The 16,700-nt window shown below is 37.6% G+C and overlaps 1 protein-coding gene across 1 annotated transcript in view; it reads left to right on the plus strand.

Moving 5' to 3' along the window:
• The first annotated feature begins 10,185 nt into the window (after positions 1–10,185).
• Positions 10,186–16,700, plus strand: part of NOX4 (NADPH oxidase 4) — a 1,166,454-nt gene continuing 1,159,939 nt past the window's right edge. The window contains exons 1-3 of the mRNA XM_044071824.1: positions 10,186–10,308; positions 10,907–11,101; positions 12,537–12,613. Coding sequence (XP_043927759.1) covers positions 10,186–10,308; positions 10,907–11,101; positions 12,537–12,613 — 395 coding nt within the window. The remainder of the gene's footprint in view (positions 10,309–10,906; positions 11,102–12,536; positions 12,614–16,700) is intronic.

A 16,700-nucleotide genomic window follows, 5' to 3' on the forward strand; every position in this document is an offset into this window, starting at 1 on the left:
ACCCAAGGGATCAAGTTACAAATAACCGTTCTTTGCCAGACCTAGAGTTGACATCCAGTGACCGCATCCATCCCACCATCCACACCATTGCCAACTCCATCCCAAACACCAACAAAAATTTCCTGAGTCCCATCCATTCACCTGGGACCACTCCAATCCTGTCCACTAGCACACCACTACCCCACGCTTGATAAATCCGCATTGGCCACTACAGTCCTTTCCCTCCACACCATCCTCACAGATCAGCAGCTCCATCCACCAACACCACCATCACTGCACTGTCCGGACCAATCCTTGACCACCACCAAAGACCGAAATCTACAAACCATGATCTGGTTCCCATGCTCGACACATCTGCCATCCCTGAAGGTCTGAGATGAGCATGGCCAACTTAATGGCCACTGCAAGATCCAAAAAAAACAAGGCAATCCATGAGAACCCATTAAAAAACATCACCTCTGCATCCCACACACCAACAACAAAATGCCTCACAGAACTGATGACACACTGATAGGAGAAAACACATAAATATAAAAAACATGTAACACATCTGGGAGACAGAGAAGCCGCTTCCATTCAAGGCACTGCCATCACATACATATAGATGGTATTTTTAATAAGATTGTATGTGTTTTTTCAGCAGGCTTTTGTTCAAGACTCACTGTGTGTGTAGTTTGCATAACTTAGGAATACTGGGATCACAAGTGAACAATTTATTGTGTTTGTATGCATGTGTATATATATATATATATATATATATATATATATATATATATATATATATATATATATATATATATATATATATATATATATTTATATATGTTTATCAGCTGCTGGCTTTTGTTCATAACTCACTGTGTAGATAGATAGATGTGTTAATGTGTGTGTGTGTGTGTGTGTGTGTGTGTGTGTGTGTGTGTGTGTGTGTGTGTGTGTGTGTGTGTGTGTGTGTGTGTGTGTGTGTGTGTGTGTGTGTGTACATATATATATGTGTATATATATATATATATATATATATATATATATATATAATATATATATATATATATATATATATATATATATATATATATATATATATATATATATATATATATATGCACATGTTTTTTTCTTCTTTGAGAAGAACAGCTCAACAACTTACTTTCTGATGTACCCTAATAGATGAAAGAGTTTACTGCTAGTTTGTTATTTTAATAAAGCAGTTGTTTTAAGTAAGTCTTCTAGTTCATTTTCGTACTTTTAAAATGATTTTTTCTGCCATTCAGCTGGAAGAAATAGCTGGGTTCTCAATTTTAAAATTTAAATTAATATTAATTCTTACACTAGTTTCTTAGCTGCCCTGACAGATTTTATTTTACATGATACACTAATGCTTAGACTTATATATTGAAAAATGGCATTGTGGAATTGGAATCATATTTAATTAATTTCATTCATTTACAGTGAGGCTCCTTATCTTTTTTGGAAAGCCTCACAGTGGAAGAATTTTGAGAAGACTGAGAATCTTGAAATTACCTTCTGGTAACACTTAATTGGAGGGTTTCTTATATGAGCCGAAGCAGCTTAAACACAAGACTTTGGTGCATTTAAATATCTTACTGATTACAACAACAATGAAATGGATAAAGAGAAAATAAAGAATAATTGTTAAGTGTCTGAAGGAGTGGGCTTCAGAGGTTAACTTTGAGCCCAGAAGGTCTCTTTTGAAGGATAAAATTAACAAATAAAGTAAAAAGTAATATCCAAAAAAGAGCATAAGCTTAAAAAGTACTTGAAAAAATATTTTAATATGGAAATTCATGGTTCAGCCCCACTAAATCTAATGTGGATGAAGCTATACTTCCATTCATTCAGAGAGATCTGTTCACAGCCAGTGAGGAAGATGTTGTTTTTTGACACTTCAGATCAACAGCCGTCTAAGAAGGGGTGCAGTATTAAACAAGCAATAGTTCTTGGCAATATTCATTTCATTGTGAAGGGTCCAGTCAAAAGTCACATTTTCAGAGAGAGGCCAGTTAAATGTTCAGGTGTACCAGTGGCAACAACAAGAAAGAAGAATGAAGACTTTGACAGAAATAGTTGCTCAGCAAAATCCTAAGCTGCAGTGTTAACAGTCAAGGAAGAATTTGCATTTTAGCAGGAAAGGATGGTGCTAAAAGATAAAATAATGATTTCTAGTGTTTTTAAGATTGTAAATATTTCTCAAAGATAGCAAACATAGAATGAAACATTTCTACTGAGCACAGGTTAGCCTTTGTTCAGTCTAGAAAGGTAGATATCACAGATATTATCATTTGTCTTAAAGTAAACATTCATAAATTAAGTTTATGTTGCATTGCTACAGCATTGTAAGAATAATGTTTAGCTTTTAAACAGCTAAGTATATATGAAGTCATGCTTTTGCCTAATCAGTCTGCTTTTGAAAAATTATACAAGGTAGAAATTAGGAGGGCTTTGCCATGGTCTTCATTTATATGTTTCTGTAAATGTTATAAAGGGAGATCTATTGTACACAGTCTGAAAGCACAGAACCTCTTCATTCAAGCTGCTGATATTGGGGATCTTTGGTCTTACCTGACATTGTTGTTCATGTAGACAAAATGATGAACTTTTATTTAATTAACATTAATGTGAATAAGTATCTGTGGCTGAAGTACATCATAATGTTCATAATGTTTGATTCAAAGATTATATTAAGTAATGATTGATTGAAGGTTTGATTATACAAGAAATGACTGATTATTTTAGAACTAAACATCAACGTTTTGGTTTGTTCAAAGTCTATGTCATTTGAAGATGTGTCAGGCCAGCTAGTTGTGGGTGTGAGATGAGAGCCATGGCCAGTCATTATTTGGTACTACAGAAACAGATATTCTTGCACCAAGTGATGTTGAGCCTCTTTATCTGAGATTAATAAAGATACTTGTCTAGAATATGTGATCAAAGTGCTGCAAGAGAAAAGTGACCGTTATAATTCAAGGCATATGACTAAGATAATGGCTGTGATGCTACTGAACATTTGTTTACATAAACATTTCAGACAAAGAAAACATTTACAGGTGGGTACCTGTTTGTCACCCAGTTATATTAATTTATTTTTGGCCATACCTCTCAAACGTCTAGATTTTTGTAGAATGTCCAGATTTTTGTGTCATATTTTTGCCATGTTCTTCATAAAATTTGTAGTTTTCTTGCAAGTGATCAGGGATTGATGCCACTAAATAATAATAAATAATGACAGACATTTGAGTTTCAGACTGCATAACATACAGAAAATATATAATAATTACCCTGTGATTATAGCAACTTTCTAAATTTAAAGGAGCAATATTTAAAAAAACTTTCTTTATTGTTTGGCCTTTGTTCCTCCATTATTTTTGGCTTTGTACAGATTTCTTGTGCTGAGAGATTGAGAGGTTTGTTCATGACTTCCTCTGAAAAGCAGTATATTTATTCTTCAAGGCTTTGGAAAACTATGAGGCTATACATATATCATGTAGGAAATATCATTCTGACTTAGAAGAATGATGCTGTGGCATTAAAATCATTCACATTTTTTATTAATAAATGTTTATTTTTTAAATTAACTCAAAAGTGTTATATTTTATTTTATTTTTATTTTATATTTGTTTACCCGGATAGTCCATCTGGGTGAATAACCCCTTTTCAGTGGAAGCACAGGGGGGAAAAGTCCCACTAATTATAGAGAAAAGATAATCTAAGAAACAACAAACATTGCTGATACAATCGAAGTAACCCATGGAGAATACATAATATAAGAAAGCATAATCTTAAGTTGAGACAATCAGAAAAGTCCAGTAAATTACAAAGAATACTTATGCAATATAAAAATATAAACTTAAATTGAGCTGATCAACATTAGCTCCTGTGGGTAATAATAATCATAAATGTGTTCAAAAACATCATACTGTTAGAGAAACAAATCCATGCTTGTGTACAGAGAACATTATAATATTTTGAGAATCATAGATATATGTCATAGTGGTTAAAAAAAAGAGAGGGAGATATAAAGGTAGCTTGGTGAGTTCAAGATCTGTTTTTAGAATGTCTCAGGAAGGATTAAATAGAGACAATGTTCAGTCAGGATTTAGACAGGTTCAGAGCCAGGAGTTAGAGAGGTGGGACTTGAGGAGTGTTTTAAGTTTTGGAGGGTTAGCAGTATGAGTAAAATCAATTTTTTTAGCTCTTACTGTTTATAACAAAAGAGTAGTTATATACCAACATTGAAGTGGTAAACAACAGCCATCTGAATTTTCATCATTTTGTATCCATTCTGCCTTAAGAAGAGCATTGTCAAAGGTCAGGCCATGAGAATCGTTAGACTTACTGAAATAAGAGGGTGTACAGATGATTTGTTGAGAAAGGTTTTGGAATTTGTGACAAGAAAACACACAAAATATAACAAAGTTGATATTAAGAGAAGGTGGTGGCCCGTGACAGGGTGAATGACTTGAGATGCAAAACCTTGAAAGATATGCAGAGAGACATGTCATAACTCTTCACATGTATCAGAGATATAGGCAAGACTGTGGTCCTGACTGGAATCCTTCCTTAAATAAAAATAAATTATGAAGGTTACAGTCAAAGAGAACTAAACTTTTAATGTGTGAGCGCTTTTGTTCACAAACAATTAAGCATGAACTTGTTCAGACACATTCAAAAAACAACTCCTCCCTTAAATGCATTGTCACATGACTAGAATAAATTAGAGTCCCTTCCAAAAAATTCTAAAATATTTTTAAAACATTTTTACAATAGCATTTATATATCATAATATAATATAATAAATCATATAATATAATATACAACCACATATTCTAGCTTCTACATGCCTCAGTGTAAACCAGAAAACATATTATAAGAATTATGTATGTGTTAGATTTTTTAGTCTCAATAAGCACATAATAGAACATTGGTCATTTAAACCAGGGGAATATTGTGCATTTAACAATAATTGCCACCACAGCTCATGCTTTTCAAGATGTAAAGATGTATTGCCTCCCCTATTCCCTTGCAGTACCTGTTCTGTTACTCTAAACTTAAAATGGTGGCCTAGCGGGTCCTTTATATGGTGTGCCGATGCATTGTTTTCCTTTTCCTTATTAATGCTGTAGGTATGCTCTTGTATTCTTTCTTTTATTCCACGGTCGGTTTTACCGACATAGAATCCTGGGCATACTTGGCATCTAGCTAGATAGAACACACTTTTCATGTTACAATCAAACTTCCCTTTTGTGAAAAATTGCATACCCTGAATTGTATAACTCCTGCCTATATCTATATATTTACAATAGGGGCATGCTTCACATCTAAACATACCCCCATTTTGCCTACAGCAAATGTATTTAAGGGAGGAGTTGTTTTTTGAGTGTGTCTGAAGAAGTTCATGCTTAATTGTTTGTGAACGAAAGCGCTTCGTAATTTATTGGGATCCTTCCTTCTCCGTGAATGATGTCTATGTACAAAGAAAAGATAATTGGCTTCAAGAATTCGTTAAATTGCTGGTGTCAGTTTGAAGGAGATCCAGTATGTGTCAGCATGGGATGGGACAAAATGTTTGAAAATTCTATTTGCTTTTCAAAGCATGTCCTGCACCTCTTGTTCCAGAGCTTCCACAAACTGACTAAAGCCTTTCCTTCTCCCACTGTGTCTCTTTTAGTCAGAGTCCAGCTAACTGAAATCCCACTATAACTACCATATCAAATCCAAAACAGGATCCCATTATGGTCTGCTCGATATCAGATATTTCAATAACAAACTGCCTGACTTTGAGATTCTCCTGCATTTGGAACATATCCATATGTGTGCAATTACTGACATGTGGTATAAATGTTCAGAAAACGCTCCCTCCACACCTGGGTTTTGTGCATGCCATGCCTTCAGATATGATGGTAACTGTGGTGGTGCCTCCATATTTGTTAGGGACTATATCACTTCTAGAAAGATCCTCAGAGACCCAAAAAATGGAACTCATTAAACTCCATATTACATAAAATAGTTTATAGCCTGTTACGTGATGCTGAGTATGTCCCATGAAAATCATGTAAGGTTCCTAAATGTACTTGATGAAGTCCTTACAAAGAAGTACTTTATTCTGAGAGATTTTAACTACCATTCCGTAAACTGGAATACCTATACCTACCCCTCCAGTGTCGGATGCACTGCAAAGTCCTTGGATCTAATAAACAAAAACTGCCTGGATTAGATTGTTAGCAAACCCACTAGGGCATATAATATTCCTGACATGGACATTACAAATGTATCTCCCTTGTCTGTTGTTCTCCTATAATTTCTTTCATCAGTTAAATGAAATTATTAACTAGTCGGGTTCACCTTCCAAATCTCCAGACTTAGGGAAACTAGTTCAGTGTCTCAGAATACAAGGATTTCTGGTACACTGATCTCGTTAAACTCTATGATGAAGTTTTACAATCTTCTTGTAGCACCATTGCCCCCGATGTTACCATGACAGGTAATGCCTCAAAGGAATTCTGTGCCCACTTAGATAAAAGTATAGAACTGGTAGTCTCAACTACATTTAAATGCAATGTGAAATTTAAAAAGAAGCCATCCTGGTGGTGGACCAACATAAATAAACTTTACAATAAAAGAAAGAAGTCTTTAAAGCATCTAAAACTCTTAAGTTAATATATATTTTTATAAATATTTTTTTACAAATAAACATATTCACTACAACTCACTTTTCTCACTGGAAACCATTCTCCCAACAGCATTCAACATAAATGTCAACATTAGCATTCTATCAACTAAAATAATCCAAAAAAACAAGACAACAAATTTGCAATAAAGTAAAATTCATTACTGTCTTAATAAATCAATGCTGAATAAGCTAGCTACAGTCTCACCAAACAAATAACTAAGAAACATGGCCTCAAGCTAAATGCCAAAGCTAAAAAAAATGCATCATCATCCCCTTTGAGGAGAGTGATGTCCCACAAATTATCACATTAATAACAATGTTGTAAGAACAGAAAGTCATGAGGGTGCTTGGGCACTAGATTTGATTGAAACCTAACTTTTTGACCACCATGTTCTCCGTTGTTTACAAGAGCCATTATTGACTGCAATCTTTTTGGCATGTGCCTCAGCAAAACACCCTGCAAAGAAAGACTGCAACCCTTTCTGACAAAAAGGTCAAATGACTAAGTTCCTTAGTTATTAAAAACACACTAAAAGCTTCTTCTTTTTCTCTTCTCTCTCACTGGCCCCTATAAATGTCATCACTGGCTTGCTTTCCAAGCTAAGAAATTATCAAACAACACACTTACACTGGATGGCTGGAAGGATAGCCATAAATGCCATAACTGTGGTCCTTGAGTAAGTAGCAGTAGCATGATTATGGATCAAAAAAAAACTGAAAACTCCCTAGCTGGATGGCTAAGATCTAATATTGGTAATATTTGGTATTTCAAGTAGGAAGAGGGCCTATTTAACTAGAATTCCATTTGCAAAATTATATTCAGTATACATATTATATCTCTATATCTAATCTACACACACACACACACACACACACACACACACACACACACACACACACACACACACACACACACACAGCAGTAATCACATGACACACACACACACACGAAAATGAAATTGGAAGTCAGTCAAAATAAAAAAAAAAATCATAATAGATGAGATTCATCCATGCAATTTCCCACACCCAAAAAGGACCATCAATAACTCACAAACAACTGCTCAGCAAAAAGTAATCAGTAAGAACTCCATAAACTCTCTAAGATCATTCTGCATAGCCATTTGACATTCAAACATTTTTATTTGTGCAGACGTTATTCTGACGACTGACAGTTTTGCTGAGCTACTAATGCTGAAAAAAACAAAAAAAAAACAAAAAAACAAACTTCAAGCTCAAAAGAAAGTAGAGATTTTTATTTTTTATTATATTTATATTTATTTATTTTTGGAAAACATTCTTAAAACTGTTAAATTGATTACCAGAAACAAAACAAAAAAGTTATTAGATAAGTAAAAACTGACAGCTGCAAGAAAAAAAGTCAGTCACATTTGGATATGCTGCTCGTCAAACAACCAATGGAAGCATACCTGTCAATTCAGAAGATTTAAAAGCGCTTAATAAGAAGGTTATTTGCAAGGTTACATGGCAGTTTATATTGGAAATATGATTTAGCATAATACAATAAAACAAAAGAGCAAGAAGAACAGAAAGAAAAAAAAAAAAAAAAAAAGGACACAGGCCCAAAAATAGTCATGTATCACACACACCATTGAAACAGCTGTAGCTGCATTGTACATCAGCCTTCTTTGCAATAAAAGAAATGCTTGAAATGATAAAAAAAAATATTAAAAAATAAATAAAAAACATTTTGCATCCACATCCTGCAACTTCCTACCTGCAAACAACTACAGAGAATCTCCCCCCTAATTAATCTAATGGTGTGCAATCTGCCAGGATCTGATCTGGACTACCTGAAAAATTATGGCCTGTATTGTAAAAATTGCACTTTTTTTTTAGTACATATTTCTGTAGCCCACTTACTGTATTTTTTTTTTTCAGCAACATCTCAATATCCCCACTTTACTACAAGACATTGGCAGTGTAGACTTTGGCATCATTCAGAACCCCACAGGCCCATATCAATATATGAAACAAATAAACATATTCTCAACATAATAATAATCATTGTCTGTAATAGCATTCCAACACATTTGCAGCATTCCCAACACATAAGCACCCACATGCAAAAAAAAAAACAACATAAAAAAAACTACATTTGAAGCAATTGATGATCCACTACCTGATTTGCCAGTATTGTTGATCCACCACTGCAACACTACTTCACCTCAAAAAACCCACACTGCAAACCCTTTTTTTTTGAAAAAAAAAACACACAACTTTACATACAACTCATATAACATAGTCAGTATTGACCCAGTCCATTAAGTGCTGCATACACCCATTTCTGCCTGCCTGGCTCTTACATACTTACTGAACTTTTTTATTTCCTATGACTAAAGACACAAATTGGAAAAACAAAAAAAAAATCCAGATATTCTCAAAAATCCATATATTCTCAAATCCTTCATGACAGGACTATGCACTCCACTATCAAAGAAGTTGCAATTTAATGAAAGTGTACTTTTTTAATGAAGGTACTTTTAATGTAATGACTTGTTTTTGTTCAGTAGGTAGTTTGTGTTCAGTAGGTAGAGCTGTTAGCCTGTTGTGTGTCTCTCTGTCTCTCGTGCACACACACCACACACACACACACACACACACACACACACACACACACACATCTTCTTCCTTACACACACAAACATTCTGCTTTCATGCATGCACTCTGCACTCACTGTACTTACCTATTAACACAGGTAAGTGCTGTTCCTTTCAAAGGCAATGGCAGCAAATCCATACATGAATCCCTCTTTAGCAAAAGACACACACACTGATTATTCAGCTCAAAATAATGCTTTAAAGTATACAGCAGATCAAAAGACCTCATATCAGGCATAACAAAGAAAATTGACTAAAAACTTGAAAAAATACTGTTAAGTCTACTAAAGTATCCATTGAATTTAGGTTAGCATTAGGAGCTATAGATTACATGACACGTAAGCTCATTGCATGTTAAACCCTTACATATAAATAGGCATGTGTACAGGAATGTATGGTTCAATGAAAACTCCCAGTACAAGGGTGAGAGCTCCTACTACAATTTATCTTAACTCGCATCCCCAAGGGATGAACAGGGTGAAGGCCCCTTGCCTAGGGATCACAAAAGTACATAGAATGAGTAGGATGGCAGGGCACAATGGGCAGCGCGGAGGGACTGGAATAGGAAAAAAAGGACAGGAAAAGGGACTGTTGTCTCTGACTGCACTTTGCTAATAATAGATGTTGTCCTTAAACAAGGCCCAAATAATGTTCAACAGCTTGAATGATTGTGAGATTGTCAACTGCAGATGCAGTCATCTAAAAGAAACATGGAGTGGGGAGTACTTACATCAGTAGACACATTAAATGATTTTAAATGTTATCTGTAAAAAAGATATGTTTTTCAGTGAAGATGCAGCAAAGCTCTAAGAGCAAAAATTGTTTTACTGCAAAGATGCAGCAAAATGTAAAGTGTAAAACAAAGGACAGATCCTGTAATGTACTGTAACGCTGGACAGTTTGAACATTTCTTTGGGAGATCTGAGGAAAGAAACAACAGGTTGGCACTAAAGCTGCCCACTGATGAGAAGGAGGCAGTACTGAGCCTCTTAACAGAGCTGGTAAGAAGAGAGCTAAAGAGAGTGAACCCCAAGAAAGCAGCTGGCCCAGACAACATACTGGGCAAGGTGTTTAAAGGCTGTGCTGATCAACTGTGCACAGTATTCAAGGAAATATTTAAACCTCTTTTGCCATGGCAAAAGTACCCTCATGCTACAAGGAAACTAACATCGCCCCACTATCTAAGCAAACCACTCCCTACAGCCCTAATGGCTACAGATCAGTTGTTCTGACATCCACTGTTATGAATGTTTCGAGCAGCTGATCAAATAGCATCTTTCTTCATGCCTACCTCCTGATTTTGACCCTCTGCAGTTTGTGTACAGAGCTGACAGATCCATGGCTGATGCCATATCGGTAGTGCTACACATGTCCCTTGAGCATTTAGAAGGTAAAGACAACTATATGAGGATGTTGTTCATAGACTTCAGCTCTGCATTTAATACTGTGGTACCATTGCAGCTGATAGAAAAACTGGCATATTTCGGAATCAGTAACTATCTCTGTAACTGGATCCTGGACTTCCTGATTGAGAGACCACAGAGGGTGTGTTCTAAGAACACATTAAATTGCATCACGATTAACATTGGGGTTCCACAGGGATGTGTTCTCAGCCCACTGATATTCACCAGCCTGACTCACGACCGCTATGCTAAGCAGAAGTCCAACCATATCATCAAGTTTGCTGATGACTCCGCAGTTGTGGGGCTAATCACAAAGGAGGATGAAAGGGTGAACAAAGAGAACGTGGCACCTCTGATCAGTTGGTGCCAGGGAAACAACCTTAACCTGAATGTAAGCAAGACCAAAAAGATAATTATCAACTTCAGGAAAAGGAGAACAAACCACCCAGTGCTCAGGATCAATGGTGAGAGTGCGGAGAGGGTTAAGAGTACGAAATTCCTGGGTGTACACATGTTAGAGGATCTCTCATTGTTGGGGAAACACCAGTCAACTGGTCAAGAAAGCACATCAATGTCTCCACTTTTTAAGAAGGCTGAAAAAAGCTAAACTTCCTCCTATTCTCTCCACCTTCTATAGAGGTGAAATAGAGAGCATCCTCACCTGCAACTTCACAGTGTGGTTTGGAAGCTGCACAGTTACAGAAAAGAAGGTGCTTCAAAGAGTGGTGAGGGTTGCAGAGAAAGTAACAGGTTCCAGTCTTCCATTTATACAACATCTTTATTCTGCAAGAAGCATCCAAGAGGCTACCAAATAATACAGGACAACACGCATCCTGCGCATGGACTGTTTAAGCATCTGACATCGGGCAGGAGAAATCACAACATCCGCTGCAGGACTACAAGATTCAATTAGACTTCTGAACTTGACACTTGTCCATGGAGTTTGGGCGCATAATAAGTCAATTTTTATTTAGTTATGCAATGTATACATAACATATATTCCAAGAAAGTGCAATATTTATTTATTATATCCATAGTATCATTTAAACCACTCAAGTACAATATTAGACAAATAACTTAGGCATTGTTCAAGCTGTAGTGTGTTTTGTATTACTTTAAATAGGATAGTTAATTTAGCTCAAGGGAGGGAATTATTTTCATATACAAGCATTTGGTAAATGTCTGTGCTCTTTCTGGGATATATTGGGAGTAGTATTGTATTTGTTAGTTATGGTTATTCCTCTAATTGTATGTGTTGTTTCACTTTCCTTTGTAATGTCAAGAATTGAGCTGATGCATGACATTTTGTTTATGCTACACGTGTGTAGTTCTAAATGACAATAAATTTTACTTTTACTTTGACTGATACATTTTCTTGTGGGAAAGACAGAAGCTGAAAAGTGTGTATTCCCCCCCCCCCCTCCACACACACACACACACACACACACACACACACACACATGCACATTATCCAGACTATGCCAACTACTTTTTGTCAAAACACACTACCTCCTATAGATGTAACTTTCTAGAAAGCTACACAACTCTGCTCGAGGAAGAGATGTTTGAAGTTTGAATTTGATCCTGCAGGTAGGCTGCAGGGTGCCTTGACCTAATGCAGGGAGACAGACTTTGTTTTTGTCAAAGTAAACTCTTCTAACATCATCTCTCCCAGTGTTGGCTCATTCCAAGACACCCCTTCAGGTTCCCTTAAATGATCTTTCTATACAGACTTTTAAAATTCAGTAGCAGTTAGTCTTTGAGCCAGCTGAAGCTTGCCTGTTGATGTTTTACATGTATTTTGTAATTTTGTAATTTTTTCATAGACTTCAAGTGAAAGCAGTAGCAGCCTGTGTCCAGAATGCGCGAACATGTTTGTTGATGTCGTTGTATTTGATAAAAGGTCTTAAGTGTCACAGATTGATAGAATATTGTTATCTTCAGCTACTAGTAGTGTCAGTACTAGCTGGTTGGCTAGCTGATAGACATTTTTATTCTAAATGCCATTGAGCTGTTTAAGCATTTTTTCCTCTTACATCTCCTTTCACAGTCTTATATTTGTCTGAATATGTAATTTTCAAACTGTATTCCCTGTCCTGAAGGCATTTGTTGTCTTCCCAGCTGTTAGCTATTTCACTCCAGGAATATGCAAAGGCTGATCCTTATAGGAAGACTAATGTTGTGGGAGGGGCATGGATGTTCTTCGTGTTTCACTGTTGCAGTTATTACATTTAGGTAATCTGCTGGCAGGTTGCCCTCAGTCGGCCTGAATAACAAAGTCTTGGGTCCTGAGTCGGTTGATGTCTCCTCTTCCATGATGTCAGGTTGTCAGGGGTATAAAAGATGCAGCCGACTCCGTTTTATTCAGTCTTTCTTGCCGCGCAGTGCCCGAAGCAGAAGCAGTTCGCAAGTGCCGGTTGCATTCGAGTTTCAGAACCGCAGTCTTCAACTAAAGCTAAGTACCCCATTGGGGAAACTTTTTCTTGCTCCTTACCGATGTCAGTAAAAGTTAATAATTGCATTACTTGTGGTAAGCAAATACCTCATAAGGATTTTCATTTGTACTGTATTCCTTGCCTAGGCCCAGATCATAACGTGCCTTGCTGTCGGTTTTGTGCTAGATTTATCCAATGCACTATTAAGCATCAGTATATTTTTGCTTCAAAATATTTTGGATCCAGATTTAATTACCCTGAAATGTCGTCTGTTAGCAATCCAACTACTGGAATTCACAAAAAACGCAAAGAAAAAGACAGAGACAGACCATCAAGGTCCAAAACCGACAACAAAGCTTCTCCTAAGCCAGTCACCGGTACACAGTGAGGCGTTTTTGCAGCCCCTGATACCCGCTACTTTGAGTCACAGGCCTCTACCGAGACCCATGCAGAGTCCAGTATGCCCGAGATTGTCAGAGTATTGAACCCGCAGATGTCTCTCCCTTGGATGGGTCCAGAGCCGCTGAGCAGGCACCGGCTTCTGAGGGTGTTTTCAGGCCTCAACATTTTTATATAAAACCAACGCCAGCTTCAAAAATAAGATCAAAAGCATCTTCTAAGTCTAAAAACTGATGCATGAGCCACGTGCTCAGGCCCCTATGCCTAAAAAACAGATGATCAAAATGGCTGAGGACTTAATTACCTTGATCAGGGGTTCCCAACACCCCCCTGCTAAGAGGCCTAGGCAAGACACTGATTATGAATCTTCAGATCAGGTTTCCATTTCTTCTGATTCCTCTTCTGATCAGGAATTTTCTATACCACCCTATGAGGATTCAGATGCAGAGGAATCCATCCCATCTGCATCTCCTCCTGAGGATTATTCTTTAGGAGAAACCTTGCATACTGTAAGGGAACATTTTCATTGAGAGAATCAGGATTTCTCTGAATCAAAAAAGAGGCTTAGGGATTTCCTTCTTCTTCCTCAGCATAGGCCTTTGGCTATACCTCCTGTATTAGTCATTGTTGATGATGTGTTTTTGGAATCAAGCATGGCTCCTGATTTCCTACCTCCGGCTTCTAGTAAGCCAGACAGATATTACAGGGTTCCTGACTCCCACACATTTCTATTAAAAAATCCTGCTGCTGATCCTGAAACTATCTCACAGGGTCCCAAAGGTGTAAAGACCTCTACAGCCAAAAATCCTACCCCCTCTGATAGAGATTCCAGGGTGCTGGATAGATGGGGAAAGAAGGTTTATACGTCTGCACCCTTGGCAATTAGGGCCTTAAACTGCTAGTTTCATATGCTTAAATATCAACAGCATGTTATGGGCTTATTGAAACAGAAAATGATGTTGATTTCTGATTGTGTGGAAAATAAAGAATTACAGGAATTATTGCATGCAGCAGAACAGGTTTGAAAGCATACTTTGCAATGTGGTTTTGATTCCTTGGAGGCCTCTTGCAGGGCATGCCTGGCTCAAGGAGTAAAATCTGCCTGATCATGTTAAAGCTAAATTGTTGGTTGCCCCTTTACAGCATGATACTCTGTTTGGTACTAAGGCAGAAGAGGTTTTAAAGAAAATGGAAGACAAAGCTAAATCTATGCAAACTGTAAAAGATTTCTTACAACTGCAGCCATCCAGATTCGGTAGACACTGGCCTATTAAAAATTGGTCCTTTCCTGTGTCCAACAGAGCCTCTCAAGGCAAATCCAGGCACTCAAAAAGCTCTAGATACCAATCACAGGGTTCTTACAGGTCAAAGCAATGGGGTGCCTCCACCTCCAAATCTGGAGGAAACAAAGCACAACCCTACAGTAAGCAGTCTCAATGACTTCCCCTTACCATCACCAAGCACTTATCTTTTGGCAGCCTCCTTGGGGGGGAAATTAACACTTCATGCTCAAAATTGGCAGTTAATTACCCAGGACAAGTGGGTATTAAACATAGTATCCCAGGGGTACAGATTTAATTTCCATACTTTGCCAATTCCAAACCGTTGGCCAGATCTGCCACAAAATCAGTGGGCAGAGGCTCAGAAACAAGTTACATCTCTCATGGATATGGGGGCTATTCAACCAGTGCCAGAAAAGGAAAAAGGACAAGGTTTTTATTCAAGACTGTTCCTGGTACCCAGAAAAGACAATGCCTGGCATCCAATACTGGACTTATCGATTTTGAACACGTTCCTGGACATTCCAAAATTCAAAATGCTGACTTTACAACAGCTACTGCCTATGCTGGGCAAGAACGCTTGGTTAGTGACTCTAGACTTAAAAGAGGCATACCTGCATATCCCAATAAGGGAATCATGCAGAAGATACCTCTGCTTCAAGGCAGGTTTTATGCATTACCAATTCTCTGCACTGCCCTTTGGCTTATCTACTGTGCCCAGGGTCTTTACAAAGTGCCTGGTGCCAGTAATTGCATTTTGCAGACAAAGAAACATACAAATGTATCCTTACCTGGATGACTGTCTCATTCAATCGGAGAACAAGGACATTCTTCTTCAACATCTGGCATTTGTAAAAAGGTTTCTAACATGCCTAGGGTACACAATAAATGAAAAGAAATCACAGCTGGTACCCTCTCAAAAAATTACATTCCTGGGTGCAAGCTTGAATACAACTGCCCAGATGACTTACCTTACGCCAGACAAACAAAGGCAACTGACTATATACTTCAAACAGATGGCAACAAAAACCCAGTTATCTGCAAAACAAATTCTGCAGGCTTTGGGGTTCATGGCATCTTGCATTCTACTAATTCCATATGCAAGAGTGCATATGAGGAAACTTCAATGGTAACTAAAAAGTTTATGGAGTCAACATTGTCACAGTCTGGAAACAATGATTCCTCTCATTCCCTGCCTACAACAGGAGTTTCTTTGGTGGGCAGAGACATGTCAGCAAAACAGGGGACTGTCATTCACTCTACCCCCTGCCACCCAAACCCTAACTACAGACACATCAGACTATGCTTGGGGGCCGTGCGTGGAGATGCATTCAGGGCATATGGAGCCCAAAACAAATGCATCTGCATATCAACCAGTAAGAGATGCTAGCTGTTCAGAATGTCCTGAGAGCCTTCAAGGACTTACTTCATCCAGGACAACTACTGATAAAGACGGACAACACCACAGTTATGTGGTACATAAATAAGCAGGGGGGGGGTACACATTCCTACCCCCTTTGCAGACTAGCCATGGCATTGTGGAACACAGCCGTGACTTACCAAGTACATCTTCAAGCTCAATTCCTGCCAGGAAAACAAAATACTCTGGTAGATGACCTAAGCAGAAATCTTATGGACCCGCACGAGTGGAAACTGGATGCACAAATCTTCAGCATGGTAACACAGAAATGGGGGAGCCCAGACATAGATCTATTTGCCTCTTCCGAAAATTATCAACTGGACAAATTCTGCACAAGGACTTATCACAGACAAGCATAGAAAGTGGATGCCCTATCCTTCGGTTGGAAAAACCTATCAGTCTATGCCTTTCCCCCTCTGCCTCTTCTCACCAAGGTCTTACTAAAGGTCAGACAGG

Source organism: Protopterus annectens, chromosome 5.part0, assembly GCF_019279795.1.
Source record: "Protopterus annectens isolate FY-2018-M chromosome 5.part0, PAN1.0, whole genome shotgun sequence".
Classification (NCBI taxonomy): domain Eukaryota; kingdom Metazoa; phylum Chordata; order Ceratodontiformes; family Protopteridae; genus Protopterus; species Protopterus annectens.